Here is a 20,015-nt window from a genome sequence, read left to right as displayed (position 1 = left end):
ATCATGATGTAATTCAAAACATAAAAATTTAGAAGTAGGGGCCGGAGAGGTGGCACTAGAGGTAAGGTGTCTGTCTGCCTTGCAAGCGCGTAGGACAAACGGCAGTTCGATCCCACAGCATTCCATATGGTCCCCCCATGCCAGGAGCGATTTCTGAGCACATAGCCAGGAGTAACCCTTGAGCGTCAAATGGGTGTGTCCCAAAAACAAAAAACAAATTTAGAAGTAGATAGAATAAAGGAGAATATTAATATTCTTCCTCAGAAATATGAATATTACTCAGGATTCAGGTGTCAAAAAATGCACTGTAGAGATTAAGTTTGAAAAGTCCTTCACTAGAATTAAAGGTTGGGGAAGGCTCAAAAAAAGTACAGGAATTAATGAGTATGACTTACATTCAACCAACCTGATTTAATCCCTGCCACCACATGCTTCACCAAGCATTGTAGTATGAGAGGTCCCCAAGCAATATGAGGATGGAAAACTAATATCAAGCACTAGACTCCTCACAACACATCGTTGGGCTCTCACTTTAAACTGTTGGCACCAGTGGCCAAGAATTGCCAGGACTGATTTGGAGTGGCCCCTAGGATTCTGGGGACAGGCTTGATAAATCCCCAAATTTTAAGACTGGGGAGAGTTATGAGCTAACCTTTTTTATAAAGTACCTTTCATATGACTGAAGAGATAGTTTTCAACACATGCTAGAGCACATGCTTTGCATATACGGGCCCTAGGTTCTTCCCCTGGTCACAAATACCATGGCAAGAACCCCAACATCCATGCAACTAAACTGGAAAACCTTTTTATGTTGACTATCCTTAAATTCAGCCTAATTCTAAATAAACTATTCATAAGAAAAACAACGACAGGGGCCAGAGCCATACATAGCACAGTGGTAGGGCATTTGCCTTGCATACGGCTGACTCAGGACAGACCTGGGTTCAATCCCCGGCATCCCGTGTGGTTCCCCTAGCCAGAAGCGATTTCTGAGTGCATAACCAGGAATAACCCGAGAGTCACCTGGTATGGCCCAAAACAAAACAAAACAAAAAGGAAGAAAGAAAAAAAAACAAAAAAAATTGAAAGCTGCCAATTTTTGTTTCCTGATTTTTAACTGAAGGGGAAAATATGAAAGAACAACTATCATATCATCATCCTATCAAAAGGACAATAAAGAAGCACCTTCAAAATTAGAAAATAAAATTATCTGAAGCATAGAATTATATACTCCAAGTTAATATTAAATTGGGAGAATAAAATAAGAAACATTCAGACATTCAAGGTAGCAAAGATTGAAATTTTTACGCCTACATTCATAAAGACAAACTAAATTAGAAACAGAGTGTCTATATATGATTTTTATGCTATGAAAAATAAGAAATCTGATGAGTAAAAAATAAATAGCAATTTAAATCCATGGTATTAAAGCTACAACTAAAAATTAGCATTAGCTATGCACAAAAACAATAACAAAACAATTACAAAAGAAACATGTTGACAGGAAGGCTTGCCAAGTAAAGATTCACTGAATAAAAAACATCATTTGGCCATATCAAGAACAACCTGCTCCTAACAAAAGCAGAGCAAACTGGAAAATAACCAATTCATCTCAACGCAATAAGGAAGAACACAGAAAACTGTTGACCCCATTATTAGAGTAAGAGGCAAATATATACAGGAAGTTATTGCTTATACTAGAAGAAACTCCCAGGGAGCCAGCTTAAGTAAGAGACAATATAGGAGTGAAGATGTATGCCTTGCATGCAGCCAACCCGGGCTAGACCCCTAGCACCCTACGTCCCTGCATGACAGATCACCAGATACTTTCTGGAAGTCACTGGAAGCAACAAAAGGATAATCACCAACTACACCTAGGACATTCACAAAGACCCAATAAAATTTCACAAAGTCATTAAAAGGCAAGGAAGGAGAAACTTCTATTTTTAAATCTCTTAATTTATGTATAAATACATAGCACAACCTAGTTTACAATTCCTCAGGCAGCTCTATACTTGTTAACTATGGAGATGTTAATGAGATTGCTGTGCTTTAACTATTATAGTTTTATTTTGAACACAGGTACAAAGTAAACGATCAGCAAATTATTTTTAAAACCAATTATAATTAACCCAATCATTAGCAAATTAACCTAATAATTAGAAAATACTAAACAAATGTTTTTCATTTTTCCTTCTCTTTTCTTACATACATAGCAAAAACAAAATACTCAGTAGTTTGTTTTTTTGGGGGGGTTCACACCCAGAACCCCAGTGTTCAGGGGTTCCTCCTGGCTCTACGCTCAGAAATCACTCCTGGCAGGCTCGGGGGACCATATGGGATGCTGGGATTCGAACCACCATCCTTTTGCATGCAAGGCAAATGCCTTATATCCATGCTATCTATCCGGCCCCAATACTTAGTTTTGATATAAATATAAATATTGTTCTTTGGAATTGAGTTACAAATTTTGAGACTACTATAAGCCAAATCAACTCTTGGGTAACATACTTAGATAAATCTATCCTGAACAACAGCCCATGTATTTGGTTTTCATCTGAATAGATGTACTACTACTTTTTTTGGTAGTTCATAATTTTAACCAAAGCATACTAAAACTTGGCTATTCTAACATGATACAACTAACATTTTAATAACACATCTATAACTAACATTTGTTTTTTATATTTGATAGCATAAATGTAACTAACAAATATATTAACAGTAAGATTATAACAAGCAATTGTAAAGAATGTAGGATCTCTCCAATTCTCACTCTTCTAGTATTTATGTTCATAGATTAAAAGTGGTAATATTTATATGAATTTAGTTACAAATAACTATTTAACATAACAGAAACTCTTTGTTATTGTTATAATACTCTTCTCAACCTCAAATCACTGATACAAAAAATTAAATAAAGTATTGAACAATGGGGGGCCTGAGAAATAGCATGGAGGTAAGGCGTTTGTTTGCCTTGCATGCAGAAGGATGGTGGTTCGAATCCTGGCATCCCATATGGTCCCCCAAGCCTGCCAGGAGCGATTTCTGGGCATAGAGCCAGGAGTAACCCCTGAGCGCTGCCGGCTGTGACCCAAAAAAACAAAAACAAAAATAAAGTATTGACAACATGTAAGATAACTTTATAATAAAGTAATTTGTGTTGTAAAATTCAATTATACAAATATACCATAAAGACTGGCAGAGCCTAGACACAGTTCAAAGAAACTAAGGCAGAATGGTATTAGAGCTGTTTGTGACTCAGGAGGCCCTTTTGCCCAAAGGTCAAGAAACCCAAGATGAATATAGCCCCTCTCACTATTCGTGAGAATAAAGACATCCTAACTCTAACTCAGCCACAGGAGAAATACCTGCAATACACAAGTCACAAGGGGAGAGCAACCCCACAAAGCTTAAGGAATATGGTAGCCATGAAAATGCAATGAATATTTTTAAATTATTCATTATAACCATGATTTACCAAGTTGTTCATATTTCAAGAATACCCCATGGTTTTCAGTCCATAGTCTAGACCAGAAAAGGTTTAGCTGCTCGTATTATTTGAATTCAGCGGCAAACTGGTCTGTTTCTTCTGGATGGTATTGAGTGTGGAAGCTGGCAGCTGTGGCTTCAGACAGAAAGGAAAATCTGCCCCATCCATTCTGAGAAGGCTCAAGAGATATCAACCCAGACCAGACTACCTGGAGAGATTCAGCAACCATAATTTGCTTTTGGAACTTAATAGGAGTCCCTTTATTATTTGAAGAAGTTTCTTCTGTTCATCTCCTCTCCCCATTTTGATGAGATTGATTGTTTTCTCATGAAGTTCTACCACTGCTTTATATATCTTGACTACAAATCCTTTATTAGATGGTGAGATTAATACCATTGTATTCTGTTCTTCATTTGCTTGTGGTGCAGAAGCTTATATTAACATAGTCCAATCTATATATCTTTATTTTCACTTGCTGGGCCTAAGGTGCTGGCTCCTTAAAGATTTACCTAGCTTGGGGGGGGGGCGGCAGAGCAATAGCACAACATATCTAGAATCTATGTCATGGGGTGTCCTACCTGTTGTCCTCTATGTATCTTAGTGAATCAAGTCTTATATTGAATGTCTTATATATCTGAGATATTAACCACACTATCAAATGGGTATTAGGTGAACAGTTTCTCCCAATTCATGGGCAGTTTTACATCCTGGTCACTGTTTCCTTAGTGGTGCAAAAGCATTTTATTTTAATGTAGTTCCATTTGTTTATCTTTGCTTCCAATCACACAGTCAAAGGTTTTTCATTCTTCATGATGCCTTTAGCTTCAATGTCATGGTGAGTTCTACTACATTTTCCTTTATGTACCTTATAGTTTCAGGTATAATATCAAAACCATTAATACACTCTAATTTGACGTTTGTGAGCAATATTAATAAGAGGTAGAATTAATTTTTTCTGCATGTAGATGACCAGTATTCCCAAAACTATTTATTGAAGAAGCCTTCCTTGTGCCACTTCATATTTTTTGCTCATCTACCAAAGATTAATTGATCATATACCTGAGGATTTGTCTTATAATATTCAAGTCTATTCCACTGATCTGAGGGTCTGCTTTATTCCAGTACCATGCTGTTTTTATTACCACCACTTTATAGTACAGTTTGAAGTTGGGAAATATAATGCCTCTCATCTTATTATCAAAGACAGCTTTAATTACTTGTGGAGGTTTACTGTTCTATGAATTTCAACAGTCTTTGATATATGGCATGGGTATCCTTATTAAAGATGCCATGCTTTGAAATACTGCTATTTTAATATATTAACCCTCCCAATTCATGAGCAGGGGGTGTGCTTTAATTTCTTGGTATCTTCTTCTATTTCTTGAAGTAATGTTTTGTAGTTTTCTTTGTATAGGTTACCTACTTCTTTAGTTTTTGTGTATGTTTTGAGTCAAACCTGGGGATATTCAGAGGTTATTATTGGTTCTACACTCAGTAATCACTCCTTATGGACTCAAATACAATATAGGATGCAAGGATAAATCAACATGTCAATTGAGTGCAAAGAAAGCACCTATATACCCTTGATCCAGCCCTGGTCTTTGATCTCTTTAAATTGATTTTAAGATATATGATTTTTCTGAGGACTAATTGTGAATGGGATTATTTTTTAGTATCTCCTTCTTTTTATTTGTATATAGAAAACACAATTTTGTGAAATTATTTTGTATCATGCCTCTTTGCTATACAAATTTGATTTCTAGAACTTTATTGTAGTCTTTAATATTTTCTAAATATAATATCCTGTCATATGCAAGCAGTGAGAACTTAACTTCATCCTTTCCCATGTGAATGTCCTAGATATTTTCTTGCCTAACTGCTATGGAAAAACTTTCAGTAGTATATTGAATAGAAGTGGTGAGACTGGCAATTTTGTCTTGTGCTAAATCTTAGAGGAATGCTTTTAGTTTTTCTCCATTGAGTATGATGTTTTCTTTTGTTTGTTTTTGTTTTTGTTTGTTTTTTGGGTCCACCCGGCAGCACTCAGGGGTTACTCCAGGCTCTGTGTTTAGAAATCGCTCCTGGCAGGCATGGGGAACCATATAGGATGCTGGGATTTGAACCACCATCCATCCTGGGTCGGCTGAGTGCAAGGCAAACGCCGTATCGCTGTGCTATCTCTCTGGCACCAGAGTATGATGTTTTCTGTGGGCTTATGGTAAACAACTTCTACTACACCGAAGAAAGTTCCTTAAATTCCATCTTGTTGTGAGTTTAAGAACAGGTACTAGTTTTAGTCAAACGCTTTCCTTCCATCTATTGCTATGATGATAAGAATTTTATTTCTTCTTGTATGGATGTGGTACCTAATGTTGATTAATCACATATTGCATTCTTGGGATTAATTCTATGTGATCATGGTGTATAATCTTTTTGATAAATTGTAGGATTTTCTTGCTAGTACTTGGTTGAGGAAATTTATGAGTTTATTTATCAAAGTATCAACCTGTAATCCTCTCTCTTTTGTGGTGTCTATCTGCTTTTGTATCAGGATGTTGTTAGTTTCATAGAAACTGGAAGTGTTTGTTTCGTCACTTTCTTAGAAGAGCTCAGGAAAAAATTGGCAGCAGGTCCTCTTTAAAGAACTGAAAGAATTCATTTAGAGAACCCAACTGGACTCAGGCTTTTGGGGAAGACTTTTGATTACCATTTCAATTCCCTTGATTGTGATAGGTCTATTCAGGTATTTCAAATCATCTTGGTTCAACCTTGGGAGGTTATAGAAGTCCAACAATTTATCCATTTCTCATAGGCTCTCTCATTTTGTAGCATAAAGATTCTCAAGGTACTCTCTCTTTCATTTCTGATTTATTAGGATTGTGTCTTGCTAATGATTTATTGATGTTGTTTATTTATTCAAAGAACCAACTTTTGCTTTCACATATATTTTTGATTGTTCTTGGGTTCCAGTTCATTAATTTCTGTTTTATTATTTCCTTCCTCATATCTGTTTTTGGCTCATTTTATATACTGTTTTCATCATTGTGACTAGAATGTTCCTTGGTGTGTTTTTCTTTGTGTTAAGTGGTATTCTTTGGGCATCCAGGATGTGGGTGCTTCTGTTCTTCAGCTCTAGAAATTTCTCAGCAATGATGTCTTTAACTGTTGCTTTTTCGAAGGAGTTTTCTTCCTGGTTCTCTGGGACCCCAGTGATTCTTACGTTGTTTCTGCTGAACTTATACCAAAGATCTATTATCATCTTTCCATTTACATTGAGGATTTTTTTTTCTATCTTCTGTTGTTTAGAAGTTTCTGCACTTCATCTTTGAATTCACTGACCAGTCTTCAGCTGTTACTCTGGTAAGGCTCTCCAATGAATTTTTCATTTCACCTACCAAGTTTTTCAGTTCTAATATTTCTACTTGAATTGTGCTCATATTTTCCTGTTTAACAGGCAATACAATCCATTGGTTCTTTGAGTTCATTGAACATGTTAAGCATTTCCATTCTGAACTCTATTTCAGAGATGTTATATAGGGTTTAATAAAATTAGGGTCTGCAGGATTGGAGTCCTCAAACACAAGAAGTGGTGGGGTTTTTGCACTGCTTTTCCATGGTTCATTTTGTAGTTTCTATCAGTCTTCCCCACTGTCAGAGAGGTATTAGAGGAGTTTATATGATTGGGATATTATCTTGCAACCATGTAAGCTGTGATAAGCTCCTCTGAGTATGTTGGGTCCTGTATGTTCTTATGAGTTAGCAGCGGCTGAGCCAGGCAACACAGGTCTCCTGTTTGATTGAGACTGGTGTCCTTGAGCTTGGCCTTTGGCCTCACTTTGTGTTTTTTTCTCTTGAATTTGTCCCAAAATTCTGGTCTGCTGATTTTTGTTTTTGTTTTTGTTTTTTTTTTTTTTTTGGTTTTTGGGCCACACCCGGCAATGCTCAGGAGCAACTCCTGGCTGTCTGCTCAGAAATAGCTCCTGGCAGGCACAGGGGACCATATGGAACACCAGGATTCGAACCAACCACCTTTGGTCCTGGATTGGCTGCTTGCAAGGCAAACGCCGCTGTGCTATCTCTCCGGGCCCCTGGTCTGCTGTTTATTAAAGACTTTTTCACCTCTCACTCTAGACGCAGGGGTCTCAAACTCAATTTACCTGGGGGCCACAGGAGGCAAAGTCGGGGTGATCCTTGAGTGCAAAGCCAATACTAAGCCTTGAACATTGGGGGGTGTGACCCAAACAACTAAAACAAAACAAAAAGATTCCTCTAGGGCAGGGGTCTCAAACTTGTGGCCTGCTGCAGCCCTCCGTAAAACATTTTGTAGCCCTACCCTAGAGGAATCTTTTTTTGTTTTGTTTTGTTTTAGTTGTTTGGGTCACACCCCCCAATGTTCAAGGCTTACTACTGACTTTGCACTCAAGGATCACCCGACTTTGCCTCCTGCAGCCCCCAGGTAAATTGAGTTTGAGACCCCTGCCAAGGGCAGAGCCGCAAAATGTTGTAAGGAGGGCCGCAAACGGCCCGCAGGCCTCGAGTTTGAGACCCTTGCTCTTCTAGAGGTTTTCTTTATATCATACTGGAGCTCACTGATTTTGTCTTCAACTGCTGTAGTTTTTCTTTTCACCAGATTCTTTAGTCCTATTATATCTGATGCTATTTTTCTCATATTTGTGTTTTCCTTTGTTCTGGGGCCACACCTGGCAGTATTCAAGGGTTACTCCTAGTTCGGCCCTCAGAAATTATACCTGGCAGCTGTGGGAGACCATTTGAGATACCAGGGATAAATCTGATTAGCCCCATGGAAGATAAACGCCTTGCTATCGCTCTGAACCCCATCCTCCTTGTGTTTTCTCGACTGAACCATTTCTTTGAGATCCATGAAGATCTCTGAAGTTATTTCTGAGAGGATATACATGTATTTAGTACTGCTGCATCTTCCAGGTTACTATTTTCAATCACTAAGCACAGTAGGGTTCTGTGCTGCTTTCCCCTCATGTATATTTGCAGATTCTTTAACTCACTGTGCTCTTTCACTGCCAGGGAGCTCTGTAAATGGATCAGGTAATTGTTGTTCTCTTCATTATTTGTCGAAGCAATCCAACCCAGGCTGTTGTTACTCACTGTTTAGATTTTCTTACACTGGTGCAAAGAGGCACTATATTCTATAATGGGTTTATAGGACAGATGTTTTTGTCCTGCTCCTGACATAGCACTCGTTGGAAATCTAGTAGCCTGTGACAACTGGTGGCAGTCTGTTGATCAAAGCTGCTAGGTGTCTGCTGGAGTGGTCGAGGGAAAGTCTCAGTCCTGTTTTGAATTATATAACTCCTAGGTCAAGGCTTCCCTCACCTAGTAGGCAGGGTCAGATGACTATTCCCACCCCAATACTCAAGGGCTAGCTGCTTCTGCATCATTCATATTTGCTGGTTGGGGCATGGCAGATGGTCACTCTAAGGACTGGACGTGGTTTGTTGATTGCAGCTGCTAGATGCCACTGATCTGGTTGCTGGACAAATCTGCCAAGGCGACTGGCAAATAACTCAAGAATAACTCTAGACTTATAACAGAAGTTCCTCCAAAGAAAAGAAGTTTAATTTCCTGACCATACCTTTCCTTCTGTTACCGCACTGACATGTACAGTGCCAAGTACCTCACTGGTCCTCTAAAAAAATGAAGTAAATTGATTCTAGAATGACAAATAGCTGCTTTCTATCAAGTGACCTCAATTTTGTTTTTTTGTTTTTTTTGTTTTTTTTTTTATAATTCAGAGATCTTTTATTTAAAAAAAAAAAAAAAAAAGCACCTCTCATGCCATGAATTCATAAGGAATGGGTTCCAGAAGATCAGGCTCCTTTCCATTGTTTCTCACAAAGTGTGTTTCTCTGGGTTGAGCAGGATGGTGCTTCAATTGAACCCAAGTCCCTTTCTCTTTGGCATCCTTCTTTTTCTGATCATTTTTCTTCAGCCGCTTCAGGAAGCTGTCTCCTTTTAGAGTGCTTACTATGCTCAATACGAACATCAATTCTCTTGGCAAGAATCTTGCCCTTGGGGCCGGCAAGGTGGCGCTAGATGTAAGGTGTCTGCCTTGCAAGCGCTAGCCAAGGAAGGACCATGGTTCCATTCCCCGGCGTCCCATATGGTCCCCTCAAGCCAGGGGCAATTTCTGAGCACTTAGCCAGGAGTAACCCCTGAGCATTAAATGGGTGTGACCTGAAAAACCAAAAAAAAAAAAAAGAATCTTGCCCTTTACTTGTTTTTTATAACAATGCCAACAGCATGCTGGGTAACATTGTACACTTCCAATTTTTCCATGATAACATTTGTGGGCATTCCTTTTTGAAAGATGCCCATTTCCTTTATGTCTACAATATCACCTTTCTTGTAAATCCCCATGTATGTGGCCAAAGGAACAACTCCATGTTTTCTAAAGGGTCTAGAAAACACATAGCAGATGCCCCTCCTCTTTCCTTATGTGTTGATTATGACTGTAATTTACTAGAAAAAACCTGGAAGATGGTGGTTCCCGTGACCTCAATTTTGTATTTAATATTTTTGTTGTACTGATGGTGACTTGTCAATATACCAAAACATATTTTAAGACATCTTTATAATCATGAAGACTCTCAAGGTTAAAAAGACAAAACAGGGGTTAAGGTACTTACCTCACAAGCAACCTATACCAGTACAGCCTCTTTGAGAATAATCCAGGAGTACAGAGTCAGAAGTCAAGTCCTAAGCACTGCTGGGTGTGGGGCCCCCTCCTCTAAAAATAGAAAGCTCTTAAAATTCATGTTTCTATAAAAGTAAAAGCTCTAATTAACCATTAACTAAAAGGTTATATAATTTTTTTGGTCCACACTTGGCGGCACTCAGGGGTTACTCCTGTCTCTGCACTCAGAAATCTCTCCTGGCAGGCTCAGGGGACCATATGGGATGCCAGGGATAGAACAGAATTGGTTCCAGGTTGGCTGCATGCAAGTTAAACGCCTACCACTGTACTATCACTCCAGCCCCAACAAAAAGATTATATAAATTTAACTAATAATTAAAAGTGACTCCAGCAAACTCGAAAGGTTCATCAAAGTAAAATGGGAATGTTACTCAAATACCTAAAAAAGTTCTTTTGGGTCACTTCACTGACCACAGGTGTTTTACAGTTTCTCTTATACAAAACAATAAATACCCCTTTCAAATTCTACTTGGATGTTGTCCTAGTGGTACTAAGTACTGAAGCAGCACAAGGAGTGGTTCCTAGTTTTTTGTTTTGTTTTGGTTTTGGGTTTTTTGGGTCACACCCGGCAGCGCTCAGGGTTACTCCTGGCTCCATGCTCAGAAATTGCTCCTGGCAGGCTCGGGGGACCACATGGGATGCTGGGATTCAAATCACTGTCCTTCTGCATGCAAGGCAAATTCCCTACCTCCATGCTAACTATCGGGCCCTGGTTTTGTTTTGTTTGTTTGTTTGTTTGCTTTTGGGGCCACAACCTGTGACACTCAGGGGTTACTCCTGGCTATGCACTCAGAAATCGCCCCTGGCCCAGGGGACTGTATGGGATTCTGGGGATCAAACCAAGATTCGTCCTGGATCAGCTGTGTGCAAGGCAAACGCCCTATTGTTGTGTTAGCGTTCCAGCCCCAGGTTCCTAGTATTTTTGAAGTGCCTTGTCTAGCTATCTTCATCGTGTCTAATTTTCTCAATTTAGTTTACTATCATACCAAACTTCAATGTGCTTCAGTAACTAAATCACCATGGCAACATTTTAGCATATTTTCTATGCAACCACCTCTCCAATACTTTCACCCTTTTCTTTAGGATGTTTAAGTCTGAGATGAGAACATGGAAACTAATACTCTGGTATCTTAAGTGATTCTGCTACAGGCAATCTGCCTAAAGGCATATGAAAACCAACTAGTTAAGTTCATCAAAAAATTGACAGTGGTTTCATACAATCTTCCTTCCTTCAGGGCACTCCCTGCTATATAAGTGGAGGTGTGAGAAAATACAGCAGGTAAAAATATCTGCCCATGGGGCCAGAGAGATAGCATGGAGGTAAGGCATTTGCCTTTCATGCAGGAGGACATCGGTTCGAATCCCGGCGTCCCATATGGTCTCCCGTGCCTGCCAGGAGCAATTTCTGAGCCTGGAGCCAGGAATAACCCCTGAGCCGGGTATGACCCAAAAACCACGCACACACACACACACACAAATACATATATATATATATCTGCCCATAAAATAGAAGGCCTATGATACAACTAATAGGAAAGTTTTAAAAGTACTTCATACAAAATGTAAGTTGTCTGTCCTTTCTTATCAATCAATTACACTGCTCTCAACACAAAGGAAAAAGGCAAAACAAACCAAGAAGGCAAAACAAGTACCTACAATAACACTGGCTGCTGCTTAAGGCAGCACTTAGATTTTACTCCCTAAATTGGTGAGAATTGCTAAGCGGGCAAAATTGGACTTTTCGATAAAGATCTGAGTATAATTTAAGAAAAAAGTATCAGGAGCTGGAGAAATAGTACTGCAGCAGGTAGGTTGTTTGACTTGCATGATGTAGATCCAGGCACCACAAAAGGTCTCCTAAGTCTCACCAGGAGTTATCCTTGAACTTCATCAGGTATATGCCCCCCAAACAAAACAATCTCCAGTAGTCTACTTCAAAAACACTTTCTTAGAATATACTTCCTGACTTTCCCCATTTCCCTCCTGGCTCCAAAAGGGAGGGTCTGGGAGTGGGGGCTCCGACCTTCCGGCCTTCTGGCTCGGGAAGGATCTCTTTCCTTCCTGGGAGCTGAGCCGGGAGGTCCTGCCAGCATGGCCTTTGGCAGCCCTCCGCCAAGCCAAAGGCTGCTTTAACCCTAGGAAGGGGTGCAGGATATGGGTAACAATAGGTTCTGGCATTAGGACTTATCAGGGAAGTTTCCTTATTAAACCTGTCCATTGTGAAACCGCACGGGGGCACTAGGAACATTATGAGTAATATATGGGTATCATTGTGTTTCATCTTCTTGTCATTATCTGAACGCCGTCCAGACGCTCGTTTTATTCCTTTACTCCCTCACTCCCATCTCTTGTTACCCCACATTTTTTTTTCTGGTTTTGGGGTCACACCTGGCAGTGCTCAGGGGTTTTTTCCTGGCTCCGTGCTCAGAAATTGCTCCTGGCAGGCACGGGGACCATATGGGACACCGGGATTCGAACCTTCTGCATGAAAGGTAAACACCTTACCTCCATGCTATCTCTCCGGCCCCTTGTGACCCCACATTTAACCATTTTCTGTACTAATGATTTTTGTTTTGGCCAAGGTGGATTACATATCTTTCACAGTAATTTTTGGGTGGAGTCTGAAGCTTCAGCAAGCAACGCGTCACGGCAAGGTTCCATGCTGTAGGCTTTTTGGCCAAGATAAGGTGAAGATGCAGCCTTGGCTGCCCCCCACAGCCTTCTCTCTCCTTCCTCCCCGTCCTCAGGGTTATTCCTGGACACCTGCTCAGGGTCCCAGCAAGTGGGTTCCAGTGAGGTGCAATTTAAAAGAGACCCCAGGCTTCCTTGTTCCTGCAAGGGGCTGGGAGGGAACTGCTGAACTTTCAACTTCCAGCAATTAGGAAGCAAAAGCCTCTCGGGGAGTCAGAAGCTTCAGCAGGCAACAAGGGGAAGACATGGCTCCATGCTCTCTTCGCTCATCCAATCACAGATCAAAGTGGTGTCTTGAAAACACCCCCCTCCCTCTTGACTATTTCTAAAACATAAAAAGGGTCATGCGTATCTCCTTTGTATATCTCAGTTGTATTCCCTTAACATCTATAGCTCTTTTCGAATATCCTCATATAGTGACAATTTTGCCCACTGGATTTGTTATTTGATTGTTTGATTTTCCCCCTTTGAGATCTGTTTTATAAGCAATACTGGTAGAAGAGTATCTCTGTATAGATTGCATGTTTGTACCAAGTTACAGGGAATGTTGGACTTTATTCGTCGGCCCCCAGATGCACCAACAATATCTTGTGGCATTGCTTTTCTTTTGCATAGGCACATTAAAATGGGAAAATAATACATATGCAAACAAGTTCTTATCTAATAAAGATGGGAACACAAATTTGGTAATGTAATTAGGCCTTTTACCCTGAACATTGGCATAATGATTTGGCTCAGGCCTCAGAAAAATGGGCATCGCCCACACACACCTGAACAATGGATAACCATCTATAGAAACAACCACAATTGTCTTTAACATTACCAGGATCCAAGCCTCTACCAGGGAAGACCTACCACTGCTTTGGCATTGACTTACTCCAAAGAGTGCTCCCAACACCCAGCCAGACAACTCAGCAACAGTCTGCATGCAGGGCAGATCTCTCCGCATTTAATGGTATGCTGAAACTAGAGGATGCTCCACATCAGCCTGACATCGATGAAAGAAATGCACAAAATCTTTTTAAATATAAGTCTTTAAATATAAGATCTGATACCAACAATAGCTAAAGTGTGAAAAAATTTCACCGGGACCTTGAGAATGACTGGAGTTGGATGGACTGGTATGCCTGGAACCCAGAGTCTGCCTAATGCCAATAAACTTCTGGGGTGAGGCCTTTTTGTAATCAGGTCAAGGATTTTTTTTTCCATTTTCCCCATTTTTCTGGACCTATGCAAACAACAGCCATTGCCACCATCACACCTTTACTATATTTTTTTTTTATTCTCATCCTTTAAGGAAAAAAACAACTTACTGAACTTAAAAACAAATAACTGTAGTAGAATGCCTGTCTCGAATACAGGCAGGGGATGGGAAGGGGGGGCTAATGTTACACTGGTGAAGGGGGGTGTTCTGGTTATGACTGTAACCCAAATATGATCATGTTACTTAAATAAAAAATATATTAAAAAAAAAGAATTTACTTCCTGAAACTCTTTATCACCTTCTTCCACACAAATAAGACTTCTCCTTTCTTTCACTACCATCAGACTTCACCTATTTTTTTACTTCTAAAGGCATGTAAACCAAGGTTTCTCACCTAGGAGTCCTACAGGCCCAGGTTATTCCATGGAAGCCAGTGTTCAAACTATTAAATGAGAGTGACAAAAAGACTGGGAAACCAACCTTAGGAAAGAGGCCATCAGAAAACAAGGTCAGAAGGAGGCCATTGTTAGAAAAAAGGTTGAATTAAAGAATGGTTACTGGGTACTCTTTTACTGACCCTCTTCCAATGCTTCCACTATTCCCCATATCACTCTATGTCCTCCCACTCTGAATGTAAAAATATTTTCTGGTAGTTTACAGTTACATAGTAAGTGAAAAGGGAGAGAAAGATGCTTGAAATCTGAATTCAAATTATTCTGCTATTTACATAGTAAAATGCCCAGTTACGCACCTTACTGAATTGCAGCTTTGTTCTGTAAAACTACCACTCAACACATTTTTGTGTGTATTAAATAAAGGGCAAGGGATTTTTAAAGAGCTTCTTTTTCTTCCTAGCATGGTTCTGATAACATAGGTGTAGGACTCCATGGAGCTCAGAAGTGAAAGGCAAGGGACCTATCAAAAGACATCAGCAAAACAGGTAACTGAGAAAATCCCAAAATAAAAAGAACATAATACGAATCAATTTCTCTGCTGGAGAATACAGAAATACAGAAAGGTGGAATGAAATTTAATGTTATCATTTTAACTATTAAAACACATGTACACAATTAGTCATATATAAAACCTCAGATGTAAAGTTTCCTAGCTCAGTCCTAGAGATGATGAGGGCCCTGCAGAAATGAGTAAACCAAGCTCCACATCCTAGCTTCTAAATATTATCTCCACTAAACGAAATAAAAATCATTTGGATAAATGAATAAATCCAGAGTCAAGGCAGCAAAAAAAAAAAAATAGCTGGAACATCTTGTTGTGACAGGAATTAAAATTCTTAGAAGGATGAATTCAAAGTTTGCAAAATGATCATGAAGGGGCTCAAGCTATGGAAATCTAGAGACATTTTGAGCATAAAATGTCAAACAAAAATATAAAATTCTAAACAGAAACAGAAATGCATAAGTAGATTTACATTTAGATGTAAATAAGTTAATAAAATGTGTAAGAAAGCAAAGAAAAATCTCACTTCCTTTTTGGTATGCACTACTGTTAATAAAGGGGTACCATGACATATCACTTTAACCGTTTTAGCACCCAGTTCTTGTTCAGAGTGTCAGTTCCAACTATCACTGTCATAGTGAACCCTTCTTAACCCTAACTACACTTATCACTCTTTATGGCAAGCTTTCTACCATGGATGGATCCTCCTGGTCCAGAGGCAGCTGGAGGGGTGGAGGGAGGGAGAGAAACTGGGAACACATCCACTGGTAAAGAGTGGTGTAAATTCTATGACCGAAATTCAATCATAAACAATTTTGTAACTATGACTCTTAATTATTTAAAAAAAAGTCAAAAATCTGCATTCAACAGGAAGTCAACTAATGAATACAGGTGTTAACCTGTATTAATTTCACTAATAATTTCACTATGTCTATGTCAGAGAGCAGTTATCAGTGCACCCAAAGGCTGCAGAGAAACTTTAAGAGGACTGGAATATGAACACATCTTAGGGATAATCCTAAAAAAAAGTTACTAAATATAAAAAGAAAAATGACTTTAGTATTGAGAAATCCAACAGTCAAGAAAAAAAATGTTTTAAGATTAAATAACTCCAATGACAGGACAATACCCTTTGTTTTTCCTATTAAAAAAGCAGCCTACATGTGAGCACCAAACATTGGAGGGACAATAAGGAATCTTGAAAATGGGGGTGAGTATCTATATCAGAAAAAAAAATGAGGGCTGGGGATAAAACTCAAAGAGCATTTGACTTGCAATATGAGACTCTGCGTTAGATACCTAGTACTGGGAGATGGGGAATAAGGTAACATAACTGAAAGACAGAAAAACTGAGAAGTTCCAAATTTAAAAAAACTAAAATCAAAATGCAATTAAGTGCAATGTGTGATCCTGCATTGGCTTCTAATGCCAAAAAAGGAAAGAAACAGTTTAAGTTACTAAAAAATTTGACAAGCATCTGGGGACTTACTAGAAGGTAATGTTGCATCAATACTGATTTTCTGATTCCGTGGTTCTGTAAGAGATTGTTCCTATTTTGGTGAATCCACACTTGATTATACTTAGAAATAAAGGAAAACATGTCTACAACATGCTCTCGGGTGGTTCAAAAAAATTTAAATGGTCTATTTTTCTGAACTTAAAATGGGGTGAAATGAGACCAAAAAAAGGAGATTAGGTAATTTCACTAAAATATGAAAATATAGCAGAAAAAACAACATCAGGATATTTTTCCCCTCCAGGGGAAATCATTTGGCAGTGAAGGTCTGACTGAGCCTACAATGATGAGTCAAAAAGTTGGGGTAGAAGTGATAGTACAGAGGTAGAGCGTTTGCCTTGAATGCTGCTGATCCTGGACAAACCCGGTTTGATACTCGGCATCTCTTATGATCCCAAGTCTGCCAAGAGTGATTTCTTTTTTTTTTTTTTTTTTTTTTTTTTTTAGTTCTTTAATGTTTATTTAAAAAAAATCCAGAATGGATCAGAAATAATCATCAAGGATACAGTTGTCAAATAGGTGTGAAGGTAGCTAGAAAAGTTGAGCTCCGTTACCTTTTTTGAGAAGCTGTACTTAACATAGTTTTGTTTTTCACTGATCTAGCTCCTTCTCTGCTCCAAACATGGCATACTGGCTTGCCTGCAAGGCCTCAGATTAATAATCTCATGTATATACAGGCTGGCATGGTATACATACTCAACTAGAAAGACATGCTTGCCGGCAATTCCAGGATTTTGGCTACCTACCTACACTGCTGTGCAGGTTTCACCCCTTGAAAATATAGCTACTTCAGCACAAAACAATGTTAAGTCTTTATAATGATCAATAATTCATCTTCCCTTTTTGCATATAACTGGAAAATGATAAGTTAGGACAAAACACCGTGAACTTCGTACTGCTGAAATGATCAATCATTAAGATGGTCATTAACTAATGGTGACTAAATTGAATTATTGGTAGAATACTGCAAAAATACAGTAAAGAATTGATGTTTGCTCAGCTCTGCTCAGTAAGTCTCCACTCCCAAGCGTCATAATTTGGAGCTGTCCTTTCAGCTCCGAAGTTCACAGCAATTACTGCTTCTCTTCTTTTTGATCTTCCTTTTGTTCCCCACTGCCAGAACTTCCAGAGCCTTCTCGCTCAGATGCCATCTTTTTGTATGCCATTTCAAAGAGCTTCAGTGACGCTTGTTGAAGAGAAGATGCAGCCTGCCTTATGTTTTCTCCTGTTTCACTATCTTTTCGTGCAAGGAGTTCCCTCATTTTGAAAATCTCTTCTTTTAGCTTGTTGCACTCATCAGCAGGCAACTGGTCCTTAAACTCTTCCATCTTTGTCTCTGTGTCATGAATGATTCCTTCAGCCATATTAACTGCTTCAACTCGTTCCTTCTTTCGCCGATCTTCTTCAGCATACTTCTCTGCATTTTTAACCATATTTTCAATATCATCTTTGCTTAAACCACCAGAAGACTGGATCACAATCTGTTGTTCACGCCCGGTGCCCTTATCTTTGGCAGAAACATGCACGATCCCATTGGCATCAATGTCAAATGTAACTTCAATCTGAGGGACTCCTCGAGGGGCTGGAGGAATTCCAACCAAAGTGAATTGTCCAAGAAGTTTGTTGTCTCCAGCCATTTCTCTCTCACCCTGACACACTTTAATCTCCACTTGTGTCTGTCCATCAGCAGCTGTGGAGAACACCTGACTCTTCTTGGTTGGAATTGAGGTGTTCCTGTTAATAAGTTTAGTAAAGACACCTCCCAGAGTCTCAATGCCTAGTGACAGGGGAGTGACATCCAGAAGCAGCACATCTGTAACATCACCAGCCAACACACCTCCCTGGATAGCAGCTCCAATGGCCACAGCCTCATCAGGATTGACGGCTTTACTTGGGGCTCGACCAAATAGATCCTGCACAGTCTGCTGAACCTTAGGCATTCTAGTCATGCCACCAACTAGAATCACTTCTCCGATATCACTCTTGCTGACTTCTGCATCTTGCATGGCTTTCTAGCAAGGTGCAATGGTCCTCCTGATTAGATCAGTGACAATTCCCTCAAACTGAGCTCGGGTCAGCTTCATGTTCAAATGCTTGGGTCCAGAAGCATCCATAGTAAGATACGGCAAGTTGATATCAGTCTGCACAGAGGAAGACAGCTCACACTTAGCCTTCTCAGCGGCTTCCCGAACCCTCTGAAGTGCCATGTTGTCTTTGGTCAAATCAACTCCTGTCTCTCTTTTGAACTCCTTCACAATATGTTGCAGCAAGGCCTGGTCAAAGTCTCCACCGCCTAAGAAAGTGTCTCCATTGGTGGACTTCACTTCAAATACCCCCTTCTGGATTTCCAGGACAGAAATATCAAAAGTTCCCCCACCTAAATCATAAACAGCAATGACTTTGTCTTCTGATTTGTCCAGACCATAGGCCAGAGCAGCAGCTGTAGGTTCATTAATCACTCGAAGCACATTTAGTCCAGATATCTGTCCTGCATCCTTTGTGGCCTGCCTTTGAGAATCATTGAAATAAGCTGGAACAGTGATCACAGCATTTTTTGCTGCATGCCCCAAGTAGTTCTCTGCAGTCTCTTTCATCTTCATCAAGACAAAAGCTCCAATCTGACTTGGAGAATAGAGTTTTCCATGAGCTTCAACCCAGGCATCACCATTGGAGGCACGAACAATTTTAAAAGGAACATTTTTAATGTCTTTCTGAACTTCAGCATCATCATATCGCCGACCAATGAGACGTTTGGTTGCATAAAAAGTGTTGTTTGGGTTGGTGACTGCCTGTCGTTTGGCTGGCATGCCAACAAGTCGTTCACCATCTGCTGTAAAGGCCACGACTGATGGGGTTGTTCTAGCACCTTCCGCATTCTCTAGCACCTTTGCTTGTTTACCTTCCATAACTGCTACACAGGAGTTGGTAGTACCCAAATCAATACCAACAACAGCTCCCTTGATTGCTTCTGACGCATAGTCCCGCCTTGAGACAATTCTAAAAGCCTCATGACTAAGGCCATTCCAACTATCCAGGTGACGAACGGCCGCGGGGCCCCGGGAGGCTGCTGTGCCGACAAGACGGGCTGCCGCGGCTCGGCTGGCGCTGATCATGGCGGCTGGACGGCGGCGGGACCATCGGGAAACCTCCCAAGAGTGATTTCTGAGCGCAGCTGGGTTTGGCACACAAAATGTTCCAGGCATCTTGTATACATATAAAAATGCAAGATATATACATACATATATATACATATATATATGTATGTATATATGTGTGTATATATATGCACTATATACACACACATAAAGTATGTTAATAATTGAAGTTCAAATATGTGTAAAACAAGGGGTTTACAGGAATCACTGTACTGCCCCCAATTTTGCTAAGAATCTAAAACAGGGGCCGGAGCAGTGGAGCAAGA

The 20,015-nt window shown here is 39.8% G+C and overlaps 2 protein-coding genes across 2 annotated transcripts in view; both read right to left on the bottom strand.

Moving 5' to 3' along the window:
* Positions 1 to 20,015, bottom strand: part of PTPN4 (protein tyrosine phosphatase non-receptor type 4) — a 210,422-nt gene that overhangs the window by 172,528 nt on the left and 17,879 nt on the right. The gene's annotated exons all lie outside the window — the stretch shown is intronic.
* On the bottom strand, positions 17,655 to 19,735 carry LOC126008861 (stress-70 protein, mitochondrial-like). The gene is given in 1 exon segment (XM_049773142.1): positions 17,655 to 19,735. A coding segment is annotated over 1 exon segment (2,040 nt). The 5' UTR covers positions 19,708 to 19,735; the 3' UTR covers positions 17,655 to 17,667.

Source organism: Suncus etruscus, chromosome 5 (assembly GCF_024139225.1).
Source record: "Suncus etruscus isolate mSunEtr1 chromosome 5, mSunEtr1.pri.cur, whole genome shotgun sequence".
Lineage (NCBI taxonomy): Eukaryota > Metazoa > Chordata > Mammalia > Eulipotyphla > Soricidae > Suncus > Suncus etruscus.
This window is presented reverse-complemented; position numbering and strand designations above follow the sequence as displayed.